General features: G+C 35.1%; 1 protein-coding gene across 7 annotated transcripts; it reads right to left on the reverse strand.

The window, feature by feature from the left end:
- Window positions 1-1,023: 1,023 nt before the first annotated feature.
- Window positions 1,024-24,240, reverse strand: LOC135130850 (serine/threonine-protein phosphatase 6 regulatory ankyrin repeat subunit B-like). 7 transcript variants are annotated; one of them, XM_064058289.1, is made up of 7 exons: window positions 19,046-19,133; window positions 18,786-18,845; window positions 18,620-18,714; window positions 8,066-8,098; window positions 6,230-6,317; window positions 5,653-5,691; window positions 1,024-5,586 (listed from the first exon to the last, which is right to left on the reverse strand). In XM_064058289.1, the coding sequence occupies exon 7, from the start codon at window positions 4,315-4,317 to the stop codon at window positions 1,180-1,182; it is 3,138 nt and encodes a 1,045-aa protein (XP_063914359.1). In that variant the 5' UTR covers window positions 4,318-5,586; window positions 5,653-5,691; window positions 6,230-6,317; window positions 8,066-8,098; window positions 18,620-18,714; window positions 18,786-18,845; window positions 19,046-19,133; the 3' UTR covers window positions 1,024-1,179. The 7 variants fall into 7 exon arrangements, with proteins under 7 accessions (XP_063914359.1, XP_063914360.1, XP_063914356.1 ...); XM_064058286.1 differs by lacking the exons at window positions 1,024-5,586; window positions 5,653-5,691; window positions 6,230-6,317; window positions 8,066-8,098 and adding exons at window positions 8,546-12,292; window positions 12,357-12,416; window positions 12,505-12,598 and having other exon boundaries at window positions 18,613-18,714; XM_064058283.1 differs by lacking the exons at window positions 1,024-5,586; window positions 5,653-5,691; window positions 6,230-6,317; ... (1 more) ...; window positions 18,620-18,714; window positions 18,786-18,845 and adding exons at window positions 8,546-12,292; window positions 12,357-12,416; window positions 12,505-12,598; window positions 24,149-24,240.
- Between the last annotated feature and the right edge of the window lie 348 nt (window positions 24,241-24,588).

A 24,588-nucleotide genomic window follows, 5' to 3' on the forward strand; every position in this document is an offset into this window, starting at 1 on the left:
TAAGAAATTTTTATAATATTGCACTAGAGCAAGAAAACCGTGGTTTTATGACATACAACTTTACACAGAATTGTAAAAATAATCCAAAAAATTTTAGCAGCAAGTAATGGTTTCATTATTTTTACTTGCTGTTATATTAACTCTTTACGAAACCCATTTGCGTATCGAAACAGATCTCATTGTTAGGGCCCGGACTTTAGGTTGTTTGCCTTTTTGTTCCTGTTAAAGGCATTTACATAAAACTTAGATATAAATGTGTTTCGCAAAAAATAACTTTATTTGAGCCTACTTTATAATTGCCTAATTGCCTAAAATAAGAGTATGTGACCTACAACCTAAACTTGCTGTTTTGCGGTAATTTCACAAAAATCCACACAATGGGTGAGCCGAAAGCAGACTTTTTCAGGAAACAACACCAATAAAGTGGCGGCAGTTCTTTGAAAGATGTCTTGCGCTATTGCTTTCAATTGTAATATTTTATCTTACAAACAAGTTTGTAACACATTTTTATTAGTTCTTTTGTAAATGCATTTCTGTTAATCCTTTTTTTTTATTTTACCAAATTTTTGATTAAATAACGCGCAAAGTAGAAAAAATAGTGTATTATACTCGTTTCATAAGACGCATCGTCGCACTCGTGTCTTTGAAGCACTCATCGCTTCGCTCGTCGTGCTTCAAAATACTCGTGCGCCAATAGAGCGTCTTGTGCAACTTGTATAATAATATACTGTTGGTCCATAATTTTGCCATTTTTATAATTTTGTCTTTAATCAGGGCACTTGAACGCTGTTCTATTTGTGGTTATCCCTAGAATTTCTTAAAGTAAATTATCACAAGTGTCAACGGATATGATATGGTCTTGTTAGATTTTTATCTATAACTAAAAGCAGCAATATGTTTTAACAACCATTTTTAATTTTTGAAGAAAAAGGGAAACCAAACGTTTACAGTTACATCAACAACACTAATTTTTATACACCAATTTTTAAGTGGTACCAAGTGACCAGTTAAGAAAATTGACAGTTTATGGATATAGTAAATTTATTCAGTCAAAAATATGTTTATATTTAGGACAAAATCCGCATATTTCGCAAGATTTTATTATTACTAACACGGCAGTGTTTTAGGTTTAAACATCATGTTTAATCAGTTAGTGTAACCTTAAAACCTGCCACCATGTCAAGTCAAAATTTCTATTGCGTCGTGGTGATTATTGGCGATAGCATAATTTAAAGGCGTTCGTCCACTCTTATCTGGAATATTTATTTCAGCTCCATTTTCTATCAGGAATTTAATGATCCAATTTAATCCTTGTACTGAAGCGTGATGTAGTGGAGTTCTGCCATCATTTGTGCAAGAATTGCAGTTTGCACCTTTTTGAACTAACAGCTGAACAATTTGATTATTTAGAGTACAACATGCACGGGATAACGGCGTTGTCCCACTATTATCAGTACGTTCCAGGGCCGCACCATTCTCAAGCAACATTACCACGATTTCATAGTGTGTATTTTTTTTACACACGTAATGTAAAGGCGTCCTTCCGTATGTAGTATCAACAAGATTAACATCAGCACCATTCGTAATCACTAGAGATAAAGTTCTAGGACGTTTGTTGATACAACAATGATGCACAGAAGTCAATCCTTTTGAATCACGCCAGTTTAGTACCGCTGGGGTTCGCTTCTCAACGAGGAAGTTCACTACGGAATTGTGTCCCCATTTGCAAGCCATGTGTATGTACATCAAGCCTTTTCGATTACGATAATCCAAATAGGCACCTGTTTTTAGCAACAGTTCGTAAATTTCGTCATGTTCGCCACAAATGGCGTTGTAGAACGGCGTTTTGCCATCTAAATCTTCAACATCGATCGTTATATCTAAAGTAGTTAAATGTTCCGCAATGGCGTAGTGGCCGTAGGCACAAGCTAGATGAAGAGGCGTTCTTCCGTAGGTATCTTTAAAGTTTAAGGGTGCTTCGCATTTAATCAACAGTTGAACCATCCCAAAAAATCCCCTCCTACAGCAATGGTGAAGCAAGGTTTTGCTAAAAGCAGTCTCGAATTGTAAGTGCGCACCATGCTTAAGCAATAGTCTACAGATGGCGTAGTTTCCTCCAAAACAAGCATGGTGTATAGGTGTTTTTTTGTTTGAATCAACGGAATTCAAATTTGCGCCGTGTTGTATTAAAAAGTCGGCCATTTCATAATCGCCGTTGACGCAAGCAAGTTGAAGAAGATTTTCTTCGTTTTCTGCCAAGAATTTCTCATCTTTCTTTATCGCTGCTATAGCTTTCATCACCTTCATTGATTTGTATTGTACGATCTGGTAAATAATAGATCTACCAGAACTATCTCGCGTCTGCCAGATTTCTTCGCATGTGTCGATCAGGTCTTCATAGTCAAAAAGAACGCAGTATTGTAGAAACGTGAAGATGTTTTCTGTGAACAAATCCGTTCTCTTGTTGGTCTTTTTTGTCAAGAGAATCAAGGGTAAAACTCGGATGTAGTTTCTTTCATGGAAGATCGAATCCTGGTGCAAGACTCTCCGAATTTCTTTGTCTCCACATTTCTGAAGCAGTAAAGCTAGGATTTTTCCATTTACTTCTGGTTCAGGTTTCATGTTGCGAAACTGTGGTGGCTTTTTCACGACAAAATTATTTTCCTTGACTTGGACGTTCACCACCGGATATTTCTCGCACCATAAACAAGCCACTTCTAGCACGCTCCTCCCCCCTTTATCCACTTCACGAAACTCTCTATCTTGAAAATTTTCCACAAGATGGTGGTTCTTATACAACACTGCAACATGAATTGGCGACTTTTTCGCCAAAATCAAATCAAAGAAAAATCGAATATTGTTGTATTTTGAGTCAAAAGTGAAGTTTTGAATGTGAAGGAGTTTTTCTCTGTGTTGTGCAAGATACGCAGCTGCAAAGTATTCGCCGAAGGAGTTGTGGAAGAACGCCCTTTTGTCGCCCACATCCGTGATAAACCCTGCACGATCCTTATCTGTGTTGAGTTCTGTCTTAATGTCAAACTTTTGTAATACTGTTTCGTCGAAGTAGAGCCTCAAAGCCGATACTTCATAATGATCTATTTGATTATTTATTTCTTTATCTATTCGCTCTTTAACCAAATCGTTCTCTTCTTCCATGTTCTCGATACCTTCCTTCTCCCTAAAGTGGAAGCGAAATTTCTCCTTGACGAAGCGTTTGTACAAGTCGGCGATTGAAAAAATTTTGTCCAATAAAAGACTGTATCTGTGGCGATCCCTCAATAACAGTTCCGACAAAATATATATCTGTAAAGGTATCCCTAGAATGTCGTTGTGAGGAAACAGCCGGATGTTGTACCTTATCTTGGCGAAAATCTTGTCCGTTTCGTCATCCGAGCACTCTAACCTGTTCTTGAGATACGTCTTCTGGTCGTCCTCGTCGAACTCTTTCAACGTCCTTGATAAAACGTGGAAGTAGTTTTCTAGATCCTCACGCAAGAGACTTCTGCAAGTAATCCAGTGTTGAGAGTAATCAGCTTTTGACAGTTCCTTGATAATGCTCTTGACTGTTCTGAATCCGTTGTCAGACAGTTCGTCTAAACCGTCCCAAAAGTACTTGACCCGACCGTCTGCAAGCAAAGCTTCTACTACTTGAAAGTCGAAATGACTATTTTGCGTTTTGATTGTGTTGGCTATGTAGGTTTTGAAGTTATCGACATTGTCTCCTTTTTCGCGGAAGTACTTCGAATGATCTCTGACATAAATGAGGACGCTCCAGGTCGTTGGAGCACTGATGTTTTTCAAAGTTTTCGCAAGAGTGGTTTTTCCCATACCGGGGTCGGCACACACGAGATTGATGTTGTCGTCTTCGCACGGCGTTAGCTCTGATTCTTCAATGAAAGTATCACTTAGTAAAAACTGAGTTAGGTTTTGGCTCTTTGTTGAACTTCGGACCCATTCAAAGCCGTCCATGGAAGAAAAGTAACGTAAATGGTAGCAATGTCGTCCACGAGGTACTTTTTTACATATAGTTGCGAATTCTTCTTTTGATATGTCTTTCTCGCTTAGTACTACGAACTCGTCTTGTTTGGTGCCGGAGTTTGCGTCAGTCAAAAACTCGTCCACGTCGATGGCTTCTACGTGCGGAAATTGCTTTTTGAATGTTGTTATTGAAGGCTCACAACTGACCACCACTAGGCTTTTTTGTAAATCTATTTTGTCCAAGAATTGGTACTTGATCATGTTCATTGACAAAAACCTAGAAATCGGCGACGGTGGAAGATCCTCTGGTTGCCCGATCAAGAGTGCTTCATCTGCCATCGCCACAAGTTTGTCTACGTCCAAAATAGCGACGATTTTTTCCCTCTTGTCGATTAATTCTTCCAACTTAATCTCCTGTTTACCTTGAATGGAATAAGTAAACGTCGACAATATCCTCTTGTACAAAATCTTCCATTTCTTCAGATTTAGCAAACTATGAAAAGGACGAAAAACGGAATAACTCACAACCGATTTAACATCAAAAACGATAAACTTTTTTCGTTCGCAGAGACTTATAGCTTTACGAGTTGCCTCACTGTCTTCTACCACTAAAGGACATTTACCCAACAACCACAAGAATTTCGTCCATTCTTCGTCGTTGAAGTCTTTTAAAGAGTTGACGCCAGATCCAAAAATTTGGTACTGCCTTGCGCGTTTCAAATATTCCAAATTGTTCACCGACTCTCTTTCCTTTAAACCGTACCACAAATTTTTAATTTTGGGGTAGGGATCACTTGAAAGGCAAATAACTTCGAATTTTGAGATTGCTTTTCGTAACAGTTTGGATTTTTTGCCTTCGGGTTCTTAGTCAAAAGACAGAAATCGTGTGGGTGATAGTATTAATAACGCAATCACGTGTTTGACGAAAGATGAATGCAATGTAGTTTTCAGACTCATGTTCTTGCTCCAGTTCCCCACGAAGTCTATATACCTCTTAAAAATTAGTTCGTCCTGACAACTAAATTTTGATACAAAAATCGCTCTGATGTTTTTGTTGATTTCATCAATGGAGTCGCAGTTGGTAATCAAGGTAAAATTTTCAAAAAAGTGTTCATAGTCTTGTAGGGCAGTTGCATTTGTAGCCGCTATTTCAAACCGAAAGTGTTTCTTCCTCTTCTTGATTTTCTTTATGAATACGTTAAACTTCACATTGTTATTCTCCATCACAAGTTCTTTCCCGTCAACGTCAAACTTTCTGTTGGTAACAAGAATGAATTTGAAAGTTCCAACAGTCGTTGTTTTTTGTCGATATTCCTCAAAATACTTCATAACACTAAAATCCCCCTTTTTGGCCGCTAATGCCTGTTTGGTTAAAATTCCTCCAGTGTTTGCATACTTCAACTGCACTGCATACGTCCCTTTCAGATTAACATCATTGGAATCCACGTCAAAAACAGCGTCGTCCATGGATCCAAAATCAGGGTGGTTTGACCACACGTTGAATTTTGTAATTTTTTCATTGTTGATCAGGTTCAACAAGAGACGTGCAACGTAAAGTTCTTCGAATAGCCCTCCGTCGTCGGTGGTTCCCGGACGTTTTTTAAAGACCTGTAGGTTAAGAAATACCGCATTTATAACTTTTTTATTAAACACCTGTAATGAAAAGTAACTTACGAAAGAGGGGTCATTTAGGTCCAAGAGGTTTTGATAAAACTGGAAAAAAAAATTTTTTCATTGACTTCTACAGGGTGTTTCTTTTATTTGATACAACCCCTGTAACTTTTTTATTCTTGAAGATAAACCCGTAGTTCTTTAACCAAATTTGTATCATTCTCAAAGATTTATATGATGGTAAGCACACATTTTTATTATCACTGGCGGTAGAACCGGAAATGACGTCAACTTATTTTTTTTTAATGGAACACTAGATATATTTTTTCATAAATGGAAAGATTGATTTTTTCACTACAAAAAATCACAAGCAACCAATATTCTAAAATCAATAATAAAAAAGTTATTTAGTAAAATATCTCCAAAATTTTCCGTTTATTTCAAAATCTAGTTGCTTGAAAAACAATTGAAAAATTGTTGTCATCACTAGATCTTTTAAAATGATACAAATTTGCTCAAAGAACTACAGATTTATCTTTAAAAATAAAAAATTTACAGGGGTTGTATCAAATAAAAGAAACACCCGGTATAGACTTGAGAATTGTAAGTGAGAAAATGAAAATTGTGTGTATAGATTTACCTGGGAGCCACTTGTCGACATATTATGTAAATGTCGTTCGTCATTGAAGACTTGTCGTTGCTTGGACGAATTCCTGGTTGAGGCAACTCTAAAATTAAAAACACCCTGTTAAAACACAAAGTTTCCGGAAGGGGTGGGATTTTGTTTCTCGATCGAAAAAAACTCGATAGCGATAAAATCTCGTTTGCTGATTGGTTGAGATGCTACATTTCTGTCACATTTCTCGATTCTGTCACGAAATCAAGTCTTCATGGAGTGATATTTTCTCGATAGCTCTGAGTGAAGTGATGAATTTTGGAGACATAACCTCGAAATTTATGTCAAAATACAACTTCAAAATCGTAATTCTGAGTGACAAGTTCTTCAAATTAAGGTAATTGTAAACTTTTGAGCATTTAACAAGCTTATATGCAAAGAATAAATGCAAACTTTTGCATTTAAAAGCTACGCAATGACTTGTCGCATTGTGTAAAGCAGGCTAAGTTTGAAATTGTGGAACGTTGCTCCATAAATCCATGTTGGTGAGGCGACAAAAACATTTTAATTGAGGAATAGATATGTTTATAAATTGTAGATTCAAAAACTTTTTTGTATACTGGGCAGATAGTTGCTTTTTTCCAGATATTTGGGAAAGTGGAAGAATTTACTATTTTATGAAATAACCGGAAGCAAGGATCTACAAAAATATACGCACAGTCTCGTAACAGAAAAATTGGAATGCCATCAGGTCCCATTGTAAGCGAATTTTTACAACTTTTTAAAGCAGATAAAATTTCTTTTTGTGAATTATTATTGATATTCACTAGTAGCGATGGATTGATTTCATAGTTGTTGGCAGTTGTATTGGAATTAGAATTTTTGTAGACTCCATTAAAATAATTTGCGAAACCTTCAACAATTGTATTCGGAGAGTTGAGTTCTTCATTATTATATTTCATTAAGCCGGGGATTCTCGAATGGCCTTTTTTGTTGTTAATATACTCCCAAAACTTTTTTGGATTTATATGCAGTTTATAAGATAAGACTACCATCTTGTAGGAAATGCTAAATACTACAGTATATTATAAATTACAACCATTCAAAAAACGATCACAGTCAGCAGAAAAAAGAGCTTAACATATGGTATCCTTAGGAAGATAATACACATAATACACCTTTTCCAGAATTACCTATATATTAATTTTTGTTTAAGTCAATTACTAAGTTTGTTTGTCCACTCTTTCTGTGTTATTATTAATTAATAAGTTTCACATTAAACAGTAATACTAAATTGTTGTGTTGTTTTGAATCTATTGGGTTTCAAACTTTAAAATTCATTTTTTTCGATATTTATAAATTGTGACTGATCGTTATTCCCGTGCAGCCTTCATATGTTATCTAATCTATTGAATTACAGCATATATTTTTCCAAACCACTTCCTTATGAAAATAACTGATTGAAATAACGGAAAAAAAACACAATAAAATGTCACGTTACATTGAAAACACAAAACTTCCAAAAAACAAATATACATATATGACAATTTAACGTTATATATTGTTTTGTTAACTAGATTACTAAGGACCGAAACATTTTTCGTCCAATGAATCACTTTACCAACATACACTGTTGTACATGTTTGTATCAAAGGGGAAATGAAATTCTAAATGGATACAATAAATATACACGAAATGATTATGCCTAAAAGATATTTAACAACGAAAGGTGTAACGATGGTCTCACAATTCGCACTGAGCCAAAATTGTAACTTTGTCACTGCTGTTATACCTTGTGTTATTTGCAACATCAGCAGAGATAGAATTTTTGTAAAAGCATAGAAAACATTAGGAACTTACTTTAGGTACACTTCTTCCTTCAAGATTGTACGTCTGGAAGTAAAAACTTAAATGTGAGAATTTTATTACGTTCTAAACTTATCTTAGATAAGGTCAAGACAGTGGCGTAAATAGCACCCCAGCAGACCCCGCAATGCGGGGGGGCGCAGCGCCAAAAGGGGCGCAGACCGTAACTTAACCGATATATTTTTTTAAAATGTGCAAACGAGTAAGTACATATTTATATTACTTTTTAAATTTGGTGTATGGGGGCGCTTACTACATATAAACTGCGGGGGGGGGGGGGGGGCAGTGGAAGTTAGCTACGCCACTGGGTCAAGATAAAAACACCACACTATGTAAATTGGGTTGTCTTAATTTATTTATACCATGTTTTATGCAACCATTTTTAATTTTAGAAGAAAAATATAAACCCTACTTTTGCAGTTATATCAACAAAAGAAATATTAATAGACCGAGTATAAAGTGGTACCAAGTGCCACACAAAAGAAAATTGACAGTTTATGGATATAGTAAATTTATTCCGTCAAAAAAAAATATATATACCTATATACTAATACGGGAGTGTTTTAGGTTTAAAAATAATGTTTAATGTAAATATCAGCAATTTAATGATCCAATCTAATCCTTGTCCAGAAGCTGAACAATGTGATCGTTGAGACTATAACATGCTAGGTATAACGGTGTTGCACCACTGCTATCAGTACGTTCCAAGGCCGTATCATTCTCAAGCAGCATTACCACAGTTTCATAGTGTGTACTTTTTTTTACACACGTAATAAAAAGGCGTCTTTCCGTATGTTGTATCAGTAACATTAACATCAGCACCATTCGCAATCACTACTGCTAAAATACCAGAAAGTTTGTTGATACAACAATGATGACGTTTTAAAAAGTTGATCATTTCGTAAACATGGTTGAGGTAACTGCGCTGCAAAAGATCATTTTCATCAACTTTCTCGCATTGTATTGCTCGAACTGCATACGAATAGAACTATCCAAACAAATTGATATATACTTGTTTTTTTTGAACATATGAATCAAGTCTTCGTAGTCGAAAAGAAGACAGTACTGTAGAATCGTATCTATGTTTTTTAAAAACAATTTCGTTTCGATGTTGGTCTTTTTTGTCAAGAGCGTCAAGGGTAAAACTCGAATGAAGTTTGCTTCGTGAAACAGCGATTCCTGGTGTAAGACCTGCCGAATTTCTTCTTCGTCACACTTCCGTAGCAATAAATCAAGGATTTTTCTATTTGCTTCTGGGTCAGGTTTCGTGTGGCGAAATTGTGGTGACGCCTTAACGACAAAAAGGTTTCTGTCGACAGGGAACTTTACCAATTGATACCTCTCGCACCACAAGCAAGCGACTTTCAACACGCTTCTACCGATTTCATCCACGTTACGAAACTCTTCATCTGGAAAATTTTCCACAAGATGGTGGTTCTTATACAAAACTGCGACATGAATTGGCGATTTTCTCGCCAAAATCAAATCAAAGAAAAACGGAACATTGTTGTATTTTGACTCAAATGTGAAGTTTTGGATGTGAATGGCTTTTTCTTCGTGCTCTGCAATGTAAGCAGCCGCCAAATATTCGCCGAAAGAGTTGTGGAAGAACTTCGGACAGGCTTGGTCACTCACGTCGGTTATAAAACCTTCAGGATCCTTACTGGTGCTGATTTCTCTTCTAATTTTATATTTTTGTAAAACCGTTTCGTCGAAGTACAGCCTCATAGCCAACGCTTTATAATAATCCAGTTGCTTATCTTTTACGTTAAAGTATCGATTACGGATCATGTCGCTCGCGTTCTCTATGTCCTCCATCCCTTCCTTCTCTCTAAAGTGGAAGTAAAATTTTTCCTCGACGAACCGTTCGTACAAGTCAGCGATTGAAAAAATTTCGTCCAATAAACGATTGTATTTGTGGCGATCCCTCAATAACAATTCCGTCAAAATATATATCTGTAAAGGAATCCCCAGAATGTCGTTGTGCGGAAACAAGCGAATATTATTCCTTATCTTGACGAAAATCTCGTCCAGTTCTGAACACTCTAACCTGTTCTTGAGGTACGTTTTCTGGTCGTCTTCGTCGAACTCTTTCAACGTCCTCGATAAAACGTGGAAGTACTCCTCTAGGTCTTCACGCAGAAGGTATCTACAAGTAATCCAGTGGCAAGCGTCTTCAGCTTCTGACAATTTATTGATAATGCGTTTGACTGTTTTGAACCCGTCGTTATTCAGTTCGTCCAAGCCGTCCCAAAAGTACCTGACGCGTCCTTCCGCAAACAATGCTTCTATTACCTCAAAGTCAAAAGTGCTATTCTGGCTTCTGATTGTTTCAGCTATGTACGTTTTGAAGTCGTCGACGTTGTCTATTTTTCGGCGAAAGTAAGTTGAGTGATTATTGACGTAAATGAGTACGTTCCAGGTTGTTGGAACGGTGGTGTTTTTCAAAGTTTTTGCAAGGGTGGTTTTTCCCATACCGGGGTCAGCACACACGAGATTGATGTTGTCTTCGTACCGCGTCAGCTCTGATTCTTCAATGAAAGTACCACTTAGTAAAAATTGATGTAAGTTCTGGTTTGTTGAACTTCTGACCCATTCAAAGCCGTTCATGGAGGAAACGTAGCGCAAATGGTAGCAACAGTGTCCACTAGGAACGGTTTTACATATAGTAGCGAATTGTTCTTTTGATATGTCGTTCTGGCTTAGTACTACGAACCCGTCTTGTTTGATGAGGGGCTTTTCGTACGTCAAAAACTCCTCCATCTTGATAGTTTCTATGTTTGGAAATTGATTTTTGAATGCAGTTATTGGAGACATACAACTGAACACTACTAGGGTTTGCGGTAAATCTATTTCCTCTAAGAAGTCGTACTTGATAATATTCCTTGACAGAAACCTGGAGATCGGTGACGGTGGAAGATCCTCTGGTTTACCTATTAATAGTGCTTTATCCAACATCGCCACGAGTTTGTCTACGTCCAAGATACCAACAATTCTATCCCCTTTGCCGATTAAATGCCCCAAACTAATCTCCCGTTTGCCTTGTATAGAACAAGTAAATGTTGATAGTATCCTCTTGTACAAAATCTTCTTCCTTTTTTTCAGATTTAGCAAATTATGAAAAGTGCTGTAACCTTCAGGCGATTTAGCATTCAAAACGATAAACTTTTTTCGTTCGCAGAGACCTATAGCTTTTCGAGTTGCCTCGCTGTCTTCTACCACTAAAGGGCATTTACCCAACAACCACAAAAATTTCGTCCATTCTTCGTCATTGAGGTCTTTCAAACAATTGACGCTAGATCCAAGTATTTGGTACTGTCTTGCTCTTCTCAAATACTCCAAATCCTTCACCGACTGTCTTTCCTTCAAACAGTGCCACAGATTTTTAATTTTGAGGTAGCTTTCAGTTGAAAGACAAGTAACGTCGAATTTTGAGATAGCTTTTTTCAACAGCTTAGATTTTTTGTCTTCGGGTTTTGGTTCAAAAGAAAGAAATCGTGTCGGCGATAATATCAACAACGCAACCACATGTTTGACGAAAGATAAATGCAATGTAGTTTTGGAATTTGTGTTCTGGTTCCACTTTCTTACGAATTCTATGTAGTTCTTGGAAATGAGTTCGTCTTGACAACTAAACTTTGAAACAAAAATCTCTTTGATATCTTCCTTGATTGCATCAGCGGTGCCGTAGTTGGTAACCAAGGTAAAATTTTTGAAAAAGTTTTCGTAGTCTTGTAAAGCGTTTGTACTTGTGTCTGCTATCTCAAACCGAAAGTGCTTCTTCTTCTTCTTGACTTTCTTTATGGATACGTTAAACTTCACATTGTCATTTTCCATCACAAGTTCTTTATCGTCAACCTCAAACTTTCTGTTAGTAACAAGAATGAATTTGAAAGTTCCAACAGTCGTTGTTTTTTGTCGATATTCCTCGAAATACTTCATAACACTAAAATCCCCCTTTTTGGCCGTTAATGCCTGTTTGGTTAAAATTCCTCCAGTGTTTGCGTACTTCAACTGCACCGCGTACGTCCCTTTCAGATTAACATCATTGGATTCCACGTCAAAAACAGCGTCGTCCATGGATCCAAAATCAGGGTGGTTTGACCACACGTTGAATTTTGTAATTTTTTCATTGTTGATCAGGTTCAACAACAAACGTGCAACGTAAAGTTCTTCGAATAGCCCTCCGTCGTCGGTGGTTCCAGGACGTTTTTTAAAGACCTGTAGGTTGAAAAATAACGCTTTTATAACTGTAAACACACGTAGTGGTGGAAAAGTAACTTACGAAAGAGGGGTCACTTAGGTCCAAGAGGTTCTGATAAAACTGGTTAGGGCTATTGTTATTCTGTGAAAAAGGAAAAAAAAATTGATTGACCTCTATAGACTTGGGAATTGTAACTTAGAAAATGAAAAATGTTTGTGAATAGATTTACCTGTGAGACACTTGTCGACATATTATGTAACGGCCGTTCGTCATTTGAGGTTTGTCGTTCCTTGTGTGAATTACTGGTTGAGGCAACTCTAGAACTAATACTTGAGTTGTGAACAGTTTTTCCAAAACTTGTCAAGTTAGACCAACTAAGCGGTAACGAAACACCGTGTTATTTGTTTCGTTTAAAGATAATGAGATAAACGTGTTATTAATATTGCCAACATAGTTTTTGACATTGAATTTCAATGCTTACTAAACGACTTTTTTTCTCGATAATATGGTACTATATCAATATACCACCATTTTAACATCTTTAATATTAATTTTCTTGTAAAATGTACGACATTATAATAAATTTATTATTGTTAAATATGAAAATAAGGTCCACCTTTCGTTCAATGAAATGAGTGATCAACAAAAAAACGTGGATTCGAATTAAGTATAATAAAATTGGTAAAAGCCAACGAAATTATGGAGCGGAGTGGGTGGAGTTACTTTTACTTTTATTGTTTAGATTTTACTTTTTACTCTGTCAAAATTACCAAAAATAACACATGTGGAAGAACAGAGTGAATTCTTGCCAAGCATATTAACATTCGACTTTGGAACTTACATTAAGTACACATTCTTCGTTGTACATACGTGTGGAGATAAAAAAAATGTGCGAATCTTTAGGTTATGAATCTAACCGTCAACTATAGTGTGTTTAATATAATGTTGAACGACTATTAATCAACCTTCAAGGCAAATATACAAGTCTGTATGTTGGGTTGCCTGCATTCATTTGTCAATTTGATAAATTTTTATTTTCAACGCAATTTGACAACATATTGACATGATTTCCACCGGATGTTCCAGACGACACTTTTAGCACAGCTTTTAGCTTGCCAGACTACAACATCATTCGCAAAGATCGTGCTACAATCTCTAATAGCTCTATTGAGTACTTATTAATTAAACTTAAGATAAACTTACAAGAGATTGCCGTAGGTACATTTTACAGACCACATGGTACTAATTTTAACAATCTAAATTTCTAAAATCTCTGTTATTTGAACTTGATAACTCCAACCGTTTTTCCGGAATCGACCGTTGAAATATCGAAATTTTTAGAAATTTTCAAAAATTCGCATTTCGCACCTATTCTTTCGAAAATGTTGCTCCGTGACCATCCACACCCTATATTTTTGGAATCAGCGTGTTGAGATCCACGTCCCTGAATTTTTTCAGAATTTTTAGACAACATTTTTAAAAGTGAAATTTTTCCCCCTTCTTCAAATTTTGGCCAATTTTTGACAATTTCGAAACTTAGCTAAATACATTTTCTGGTAGATTTCGAGCTCTGGAATTCACTTCTAGCCTCGGTACTTTGATAAATATGCAACCGCTTTTCCGGAATCGACCGTTGAAATAACGAAATTTTTAGAAATTCTCAAAAATTCGCATTTCGTACCGATTCTTTCGAAAATGTTGCTCCTTGACCATCGACACCCTATATTTTTTGAATCAGCGTGTCGAGATCTACGTCCTTGAATTTTTCAGAATTTTCAGACAACTTTTTTAAAAGTAAAATTTTTCCAATGGTCCCCCCTTCTTCAAATTTCGGCCAATTTTTGACATTTTCGAAACTTAACTAAATGCATTTTCTGGTAGATTTCAAGCTCTGGAATTCACTTCCGGACTCGGTTCTTTGATAACTGCAACCGTTTTTCCGAAGTCGTCCGTTGAAATATCGAAATTTTTAGATATTCTCAAAAATTCGCATTTCGTAAAGATTCTTTCGAAAATATTGCTCCGTGACCATCGATACCCTATATTTTTGGAATCAGCGTGTCGAGATCTACGTCCCTGAATTTTTTCAGAATTTTTTGACAACTTTTTAAAAGTGAAATTTTTCCAATGGTCCCCCCTTCTTCAAATTTCGGCCAATTTTTGACATTTTCGAAACTTAACTAAATACATTTTCTGGTAGATTTCGAGCTCTAGAACTCACTTCCGGCCTCGGTTCTTTGATAACTGCAACCGTTTTTCCGGAATCGTCCGTTGAAATATCGAAATTTTTAGAAATTCTCAAAAATTCGCATTTCTTACCGATTCTTTCGAAAATATTGCTCCGTGACCATCGATACCCTATATCTTTGGAATCAGCGTGTCGAGATCTACGTCCCTGAATTTTTTCAGAATTTTTAAACAACTTTTTTAAAAGTGAAATTTTTCTAATGCTCCCCCCTTCTTCAAATTTCGGCCAATTTTTTAAATTTTCGAAACTTAACTAAATACATTTTCTGGTAGATTTCGAGCTCTAGAACTCACTTCCGGCCTCAGTTCTTTGATAACTGCAACCGTTTTTCCGGAGTCGTCCGTTGAAATATCGAAATTTTTAGAAATTCTCAAAAATTCGCATTTCGTACCGATTCTTTCGAAAATATTGCTCCGTGACCATCGATACCCTATATTTTTGGAATCAGCGTGTCGAGATCTACGTCCCTGAATTTTTTCAGAATTTTTACACAACTTTTTTAAAAGTGAAATTTTTCCAATGGTCCCCCCTTCTTCAAATTTCGGCCAATTTTTGACATTTTCGAAACTTAACTAAATACATTTTCTGGTAGATTTCGAGCTCTAGAACTCACTTCCGGCCTCAGTTCTTTGATAACTGCAACCGTTTTTCCGGAGTCGTCCGTTGAAATATCGAAATTTTTAGAAATTCTTAAAAATTCGCATTTCGTAACGATTCTTTCGAAAATATTGCTCCGTGACCATCGAAACCCTATATCTTTGGAATCAGCGTGTCGAGATCTACGTCCCTGAATTTTTTCAGAATTTTTAGACAACTTTTTTAAAAGCGAAATTTTTCCAATGGTCCCCCCTTCTTCAAATTTCGGCCAATTTTTGACATTTTCGAAACTTAACTAAATATATTTTCTGGTAGATTTCGAACTCTAGAACTCACTTCCGGCCTCAGTTCTTTGATAACTGCAACCGTTTTTCCGGAGTCGTCCGTTGAAATATCGAAATATTTAGAAATTCTCAAAAATTCGCATTTCGTACCGATTCTTTCGAAAATATTGCTCCGTGACCATCGATACCCTATATCTTTGGAATCAGCGTGTCGAGATCTACGTCCCTGAATTTTTTCAGAATTTTTAGACAACTTTTTTAAAAGCGAAATTTTTCCAATGGTCCCCCCTTCTTCAAATTTCGGCCAATTTTTGACATTTTCGAAACTTAACTAAATACATTTTCTGGTAGATTTCGAGCTCTAGAACTCACTTCCGGCCTTAGTTCTTTGATAACTGCAACCGTTTTTGCGGAGTCGTCCTTTGAAATATCGAAATTTTTAGAAATTCTCAAAAATTCGCATTTCGTACCGATTCTTTCGAAAATATTGCTCCGTGACCATCGATACCCTATATCTTTGGAATCAGCGTGTCGAGATCTACGTCCGTGAATTTTTTCAGAATTTTTTGACAACTTTTTTAAAAGTGAAATTTTTCCAATTGTCCCCCCTTCTTCAAATTTCGGCCAATTTTTGACATTTTCGAAACTTAACTAAATACATTTTCTGGTAGATTTCGAGCTCTAGAACTCACTTCCGGCCTCAGTTCTTTGATAACTGCAACCGTTTTTCCGGAGTCGTCCGTTGAAATATCGAAATTTTTAGAAATTCTCAAAAATTCGCATTTCGTACCGATTCTTTCGAAAATATTGCTCCGTGACCATCGATACCCTATATTTTTGGAATCAGCGTGTCGAGATCTACGTCCCTGAATTTTTTCAGCATTTTTACATAACTTCTTTAAAAGTGAAATTTTTCCAATGGTCCCCCCTTCTTCAAATTTCGGCCAATTTTTGACATTTTCGAAACTTAACTAAATACATTTTCTGTTAGATTTCGAGCTCTAGAACTCACTTCCGGCCTCAGTTCTTTGATAACTGCAACCGTTTTTCCGGAGTCGTCCGTTGAAATATCGAAATTTTTAGAAATTCTCAAAAATTCGCATTTCTTACCGATTATTTCGAAAATATTGCTCCGTGACCATCGATACTCTATATTTTTGGAATCAGCGTGTCGAGATCTACGTCCCTGAATTTTTTCAGAGTTTTTAGACAACTTTTTTAAAAGTGAAATTTTTCCAATGGTCCCCCCTTCTTCAAATTTCGGCCAATTTTTGACATTTTCGAAACTTAACTAAATACATTTTCTGGTAGATTACGAGCTCTAGAACTCACTTCCGGCCTCAGTTCTTTGATAACTGCAACCGTTTTTCTGGAGTCGTCCGTTGAAATATCGAAATTTTTAGAAATTCTCAAAAATTCGCATTTCGTACCGATTCTTTCGAAAATATTGCTCCGTGACCATCGATACCCTATATCTTTGGAATCAGCGTGTCGAGATCTACGTCCCTGAATTTTTTCAGAATTTTTAGACAACTTTTTTTAAAGTAAAATTTTTCCAATGGTCCCCCCTTCTTCAAATTTCGGCCAATTTTTGATATTTTCGAAACTTAGCTAAATACATTTTCTGGTAGATTTCGAGCTCTGGAATTCACTTCTGGCCTCGCTTCTTTGATAACTGCAACCGTTTTTCCGGAATCGACCGTTGAAATATCGAAATTTTTAGAAATTCTCAAAAATTCGCATTTTGTACCGATTCTTTCGAAAATATTGCTCCGTGACCATCAATACCCTATATTTTTGGAATCAGCGTGTCGAGATCTAGGTCCCTGAATTTTTTCAGAATTTATAGACAATTTTTTAAAAGTGAAATTTTTCCGATGGTCCCCCCTTCTTCAAATTTCGACCAAATTTTGACATTTTCGAAACTTAACTAAATACATTTTCTGGTAGATCTCGAGCTCTAGAACTCACTTCCGGCCTCAGTTCTTTGATAACTGCAACCGTTTTTCCGGAGTCGTCCGTTGAAATATCGAAATTTTTAGAAATTCTCAAAAATTCGCATTTCGTAACGATTCTTTCGAAAATATTGCTCCGTGACCATCGATACCCTATATCTTTGGAATCAGCGTGTCGAGATCTACGTCCCTGCATTTTTTCAGAATTTTTAGGCAACTTTTTTAAAAGTGAAATTTTTCCAATGGTCCCCCCTTTTTCAAATTTCGGCCAATTTTTGACATTTTCGAAACTTAACTAAATACATTTTCTGGTAGATTTCGAGCTCTAGAACTCACTTCCGGCCTCAGTTCTTTGATAACTGCAACCGTTTTTCCGGAGTCGTCCGTTGAAATATCGAAATTTTTAAAAATTTACAAAAATTCGCATTTCGTACTGATTCTTTCGAAAATGTTGCTCCGTGACCATCCACACCCTATATTTTTGGAATTACTGTTTCGAGATCTGCGTCCCTGAATTTTTTCAGAATTTTTAGACAACTTTTTTAAAAGCGACATTTTTCCAATGGTCCCCCCTTCTTCAAATTTCGGCCAATTTTTGACATTTTTGAAACTTAACTAAATACATTTTCTGGTAGATTTCGTGCTCTAGAACTCACTTCTGGCCTCGGTTCTTTGACAAAGGCAACCACCTTTCCGGAATCGACAGCTGAAATAACGAAATTTTTAGAAATTTTCAAAAATTCGCATTTCGTACTCATTCTTTCGAAAATGCTGCTCCGTGACCATCGACATCTTACATTTTTGGAATCAGCGTGTCGAGATCTACGTCCCTGAATTTTTTCAGAATTTTTAGACAACTTTTTTAAAAGCGACATTTTTCCAATGGTCCCCCCTTCTTCAAATTTCGGCCAATTTTTGACATTTTTGAAACTTAACTAAATACATTTTCTGGTAGATTTCGTGCTCTAGAACTCACTTCTGGCCTCGGTTCTTTGACAAAGGCAACCACCTTTCCGGAATCGACCGTTGAAATATCAAGAATTTTAGTAATTCTCAAAAAAACGCATTTCGTACCGATTCTTTCGAAAATGTTGCTCCGTGACCATCGACACCCTACATTTTTGGAATCAGCGTGTCGAGATCAACGTCCCTGAATTTTTTCAGAATTTTTAGATAACTTTTTTAAAATTGAAATTTTTCCAATTTTCCCTTCTTCAAATTTCGACCAATTTTTGAAATTTTCGAAACTTAACTAAATACATTTTCTGGCAGATTTCGAGCTCTGGAATTCACTTCTGGCGTCGGTTCTTTGATTAGGGCAACCGCTTTTCCGCAATCGACCGTTTTGTAAAGACCTGTAGGTTGAGAAATATCGTTTTTTTAAACTTTTTTATTAAACACCTGTTATGGTGTAAATGTAACTTACGAAAGATGGGTCACTTAGGGCCAAGAGGTTGTGATAAAACTGGTTAGGGCCATTGTTATTCTACGGGAAAAAAAAGACTTAACCTCTAAAAGACACATTTTGAATATAAAAACACGTGACATCATTATTGCAGTTTCGTTTATACGATTTTTCTTTCGCGTCTTTGTATAATTAATCTACGTTTGTCAAAAATTTTCATAGGTCTCCATAGACTTGGGAGTTGTAAGTTAGAAAACGAAACATTTTATGTAGAAGGTTACCTGGGAGCCACTTGTCGACATATTATGAAAATGCCGTTCGTCATTGAAGGCTTGTCGTTGCTTGGACGAATTCCTGGTTGAGGCAACTCTAAAATTAAAAACACCCTGTTAAAACACAAAGTTTCCGGAAGGGGTGGGATTTTGTTTCTCGATCGAAAAAAACTCGATAGCGATAAAATCTCGTTTGCTGATTGGTTGAGATGCTACATTTCTGTCACATTTCTCGATTCTGTCACGAAATCAAGTCTTCATGGAGTGATATTTTCTCGATAGCTCTGAGTGAAGTGATGAATTTTGGAGACATAACCTCGAAATTCATGTCTAAATACAACTTCAAAATCGTAATTCTGAGTGACAAGTTCTTCAAATTAAGGTAATTGTAAACTTTTGAGCATTTAACAAGCTTATATGCAAAGAATAAATGCAAACTTTTGCATTTAAAAGCTACGCAATGACTTGTCGCAGTGATAATTTATCACTTCGATCGAGAAACAAAATCGCACCCCGGGACACGTGAGTTGTGTGGTTGGCCATCCATGATGCATACGGCAGCAGTATAGCTGAAATGGCTAGCGTAAGCATCATGAGTGAGTCATGACCAAATAGAGCAGAAATTAAAAAAAAATCACCAGATACATATGAAGGGTACACGGGAATAATGATCAAAGTCGCTTTTTTTGTCAAATTGAGATAAATAAATAAATAAATAAATAAATAAATAAATAAATAAATAAATAAATAAATAAATAAATAAATAAATAAATAAATAAATAAATAAATAAATAAATAAATAAATAAATAAATAAATAAATAAATAAATAAATAAATAAATAAATAAATAAATAAATAAATAAATAAATAAATAAATAAATAAATAAATAAATAAATAAATAAATAAATAAATAAATAAATAAATAAATAAATAAATAAATAAATAAATAAATAAATAAATAAATAAATAAATAAATAAATAAATAAATAAATAAATAAATAAATAAATAAATAAATAAATAAATAAATAAATAAATAAATAAATAAATAAATAAATAAATAAATAAATAAATAAATAAATAAATAAATAAATAAATAAATAAATAAATAAATAAATAAATAAATAAATAAATAAATAAATAAATAAATAAATAAATAAATAAATAAATAAATAAATAAATAAATAAATCTTTATTTCCTAGGGTATTTACACCCAGTTACAGGAAATATTGACAAATAATTGATTAATAGAGTGAGAGTGAATACATAAAGATAACAAAATAATTATAATATTGATTACAAACCAAAAAACCCCAAAAAAGAAAAAAAAAAAGAAAAATAAATCTATTTAACAGAAATGGTTTTTAATACAATTTGTAATGAACTTAATACAGTCACTATAAATGTCACAATAGGCGGCAATATCATTGAATAATTCGCACATTAATGCAATAGGCGATCTTACTAATACGTTGGTTCTGCTTGATTCACAATAGAATATGTTACTTTGTCTAGTATTAATCATTGGAATTAAAAAATTGAGTTGTTCTAAAAGTAACGGACAGTCCATTTTATTATTTATAAGATGTATTAAAAATTTTATTATTGTTATAATTCTCCTTAAGTGGAGAAGTAAAAAGTCAAATCTTGAGAGTAAAGCAGAATGTTCATAGCCTCTTGTTGGGTAAGTACCGTCAAGTAGAAAGCATAGAAATTAAAAAAAAAAACACGTTGGACGTGTTCAATATGTTGAATGTGAATCTGATATATTGGGAACCAAATTAAAGCTCCGTATTCAAGTTGTGATCGCACCAGAGAAAAGAACAGAGAACACAAGGTTCGCGTATAAGTAAAATCTCGGCAATTTCTGTAGATAAATCTGTAGGTTCTAAAACTTTTAGATACCATCTCACGAATGTGCTATACAGGGTGACTGCGAAATAAGTGCAAATATTTTAACCACGGCATCCCCCACCCTAGTAGAGCCGAAATATAGAAAAAATAAATTAAAAATCTAATGGGGCAAAACCCCCATGAACCACCCTCGATACGAAGGCACTGAGCCACCTTGTAAACAGAGTTGGAAAAACGTTCGAATAAAAACGACCTAAACACTTTCAGTTTCAATTAAAAGTAAAACCGACTTTTTGCTGCTTATCATTCGTTCATTCATTTACTCATTCATCGTTAAAGGTCAGTGTGAAAGTTTTTTAGTAATTTTGATTCTGACGGATGTTTGGTCCTTGTCACAACGATTTTACATTGTTTATTGGAACAGAAATAAGAGCAACTTAGAATGCTACTACCTTTTTACAAGAAATGTTGAAAATGTTGTCCTTGACTAGCAATACAGGCGTCAGAGCGTCGCAAGAGGTTTGTTGATTGGTAAAAAAAACACCGGAGTAGCGGCTGCCACTTTCACTTGTTGAAACTCTTCGATAATTTCTGGACACTGTTGATTTCCACAAACGAATTGTTTCATCCAACCAATACACGTTTCTCGAAAATCGTCTCTTGAAATCGTACTTGTTGACGACTATGTGGAGTTCCATCGGACAAAAAGTGAGTTACAAAAAGTGGACAATCAGCGGGCTCCAAACCGTGCACTTTGTCAACATGGTATGGTTGTGACCGTGTACTTTTAATGTAGGATGCACTACAAGCTGCGAAAATCCAATTTCTTCTTTCTGTCCCATCACGACCACGATCGTGAGTTTGAGGTTGAAGGTACCATGATCTCGGAGATGCTGTACCACTGATGCAAATTACCATATCGACACACTCTGCATTGGAAAACTGGACCATACACCGATTTCAACGACCGCTCGATAATGACTGGCCCTTTTCGTGTTTTTCACGTTGCGATTGAAAAAGTGCCTGATAAAGTTACTTTTTTGGTTCTTACTCCGAGTCCCCTACCCATTCATTGCAGTAATTATGTAGGTCACGAAACATTACCAGCGGCGCGTATAACAATTTACATTTAATTTCAAATAATTTTTTCTAGACACTGCTACCACTTAGGACCGTGAATTTTTGCCAGTGACATAATCATATTGTGAGCTATTTCCCATTTTTTTTTTGCATGTATTTCGCAGTCAACCTGTATAAACTGAAGTTTAGTATCAAAGAGTATATTTAGATCTTTAATCCTTTCAGTTCTATTTATTCAACTGTTGTCAATTCGATAGGGAAAAATGATGTTCTCCTTTTTTCTAGAGTAGGTCATAGCAAAGCATTTATCTTTGTTTAACGATAATCTATTTTTGGAAGCCCAGTCGCATACTGAGCATATATTTTGTTGTAATTGTTGACAGTCCAATGTAGATATAATGTTTAAATACAATTTAAGGTCGTCTGCAAAAAATAATTTCTGACATGAAATAATGTCTCCAAGATCATCTATAAAAAGTAGGAAAAGCAGAGGGCCGAGGTTAGAGCCTTGCGGAACACCAGAGGCGGGCTTGATAATATTCGATTTGTAATTGCGATATTTGACATATTGTTCACGATTAAATAAGTATGATTGAAAAAGTTTTAAAAGACCTTCTGAAAAACCAAATCTTTTTAATTTGTCGAGTAGTATAAAGTGATCAATTTGATCAAACGCTTTCTGAAAGTCAAAATAAATAGTGTCTACTTGCTGACGATTATCAATTGCTTTTGACGTAAATTGTGTAAAGCAGGCTAAGTTTGAAATTGTGGAACGTTTCTCCGTAAATCCATGTTGGTGAGGCGACCAAAACATTTTAATTGAGGAATAGGTATGTTTATAAATTATTATAGATTCAAAAACTTTAGAAAAATTGCAAAAAAGAGAGATAGGTCTATAATTCTTTATTTCCGCTACATCTCCTTTTTTGTATATTGGACAGACAGTTGCTCTTTTCCAGATATTTGGGGAAGTGGAAGAATTTAATATTTTATGAAATAACCGGAAGCAAGGATCTACAAAAATATACGCACAGTTTCATAACAGAAAACTTGGAATGCCATCAGGTCCCATTGTAAGCGAATTTTTACAACTTTTTAAAGCAGATAAAATTTCTTTTTGTGAATTATTATTGATATTCACTAGTAGCGATGGATTGATTTCATAGTTGTTGGCAGTTGTATTGGAATTAGAATTTTTGTAGACTCCATTAAAATAATTTGCGAAACCTTCAACAATTGTATTCGGAGAGTTGAGTTCTTCATTATTATATTTCATTAAGCCGGGGATTCTCGAATGGCCTTTTTTGTTGTTAATATACTCCCAAAACTTTTTTGGATCTATATGCAGTTTATAAGATAAGACTACCATCTTGTAGGAAATGCTAAATACTACACTATATTATAAATTACAACCATTCAAAAAACGATCACAGTCAGCAGAAAAAAGAGCTTAACATATGGTATCCTTAGGAAGATAATACACATAATACACCTTTTCCAGAATTACCTATATATTAATTTTTGTTTAAGTCAATTACTAAGTTTGTTTGTCCACTCTTTCTGTGTTATTATTAATTAATAAGTTTCACATTAAACAGTAATACTAAATTGTTGTGTTGTTTTGAATCTATTGGGTTTCAAACTTTAAAATTCATTTTTTTCGATATTTATAAATTGTGACTGATCGTTATTCCCGTGCAGCCTTCATATGTTATCTAATCTATTGAATTACAGCATATATTTTTCCAAGCCACTTCCTTGTGAAAATAACTGATTGAAATAACGGAAAAAAAAAGAACACAATAAAATGTCACGTTACATTGAAAACACAAAACTTCCAAAAAACAAATATACATATATGACAATTTAACGTTATATATTGTTTTGTTAACTAGATTACTAAGGACCGAAACATTTTTCGTCCAATGAATCACTTTACCAACATACACTGTTGTACATGTTTGTATCAAAGGGGAAATGAAATTCTAAATGGATACAATAAATATACACGAAATGATTATGCCTAAAAGATATTTAACAACGAAAGGTGTAACGATGGTCTCACAATTCGCACTGAGCCAAAATTGTAACTTTGTCACTGCTGTTATACCTTGCGTTATTTGCAACATCAGCAGAGATAGAATTTTTGTAAAAGCATAGAAAACATTAGGAACTTACTTTAGGCACACTTCTTCCTTCAAGATTGTACGTCTGGAAGTAAAAACTTAAATGTGAGAATTTTATTACGTTCTAAACTTATCTTAGATAAGGTCAAGACAGTGGCGTAAATAGCACCCCAGCAGACCCCGCAATGCGGGGGGGCGCAGCGCCAAAAGGGGCGCAGACCGTAACTTAACCGATATGTTTTTTAAAATGTGCAAACGAGTAAGTACATATTTATATTACTTTTTAAATTTGGTGTATGGGGGCGCTTACTACATATAAACTGCGGGTGGGGGGGGCGCACTGGAAGTTAGCTACGCCACTGGGTCAAGATAAAAACACCACACTATGTAAATTGGGTTGTCTTAATTTATTTATACCATGTTTTATGCAACCATTTTTAATTTTAGAAGAAAAATATAAACCCTACTTTTGCAGTTATATCAACAAAAGAA

This window comes from Zophobas morio, unplaced genomic scaffold (assembly GCF_036711695.1).
Source record: "Zophobas morio isolate AGI-343-1 ecotype UQ-CSIRO unplaced genomic scaffold, CSIRO_AGI_Zmor_V1 ptg000018l, whole genome shotgun sequence".
Lineage (NCBI taxonomy): Eukaryota > Metazoa > Arthropoda > Insecta > Coleoptera > Tenebrionidae > Zophobas > Zophobas morio.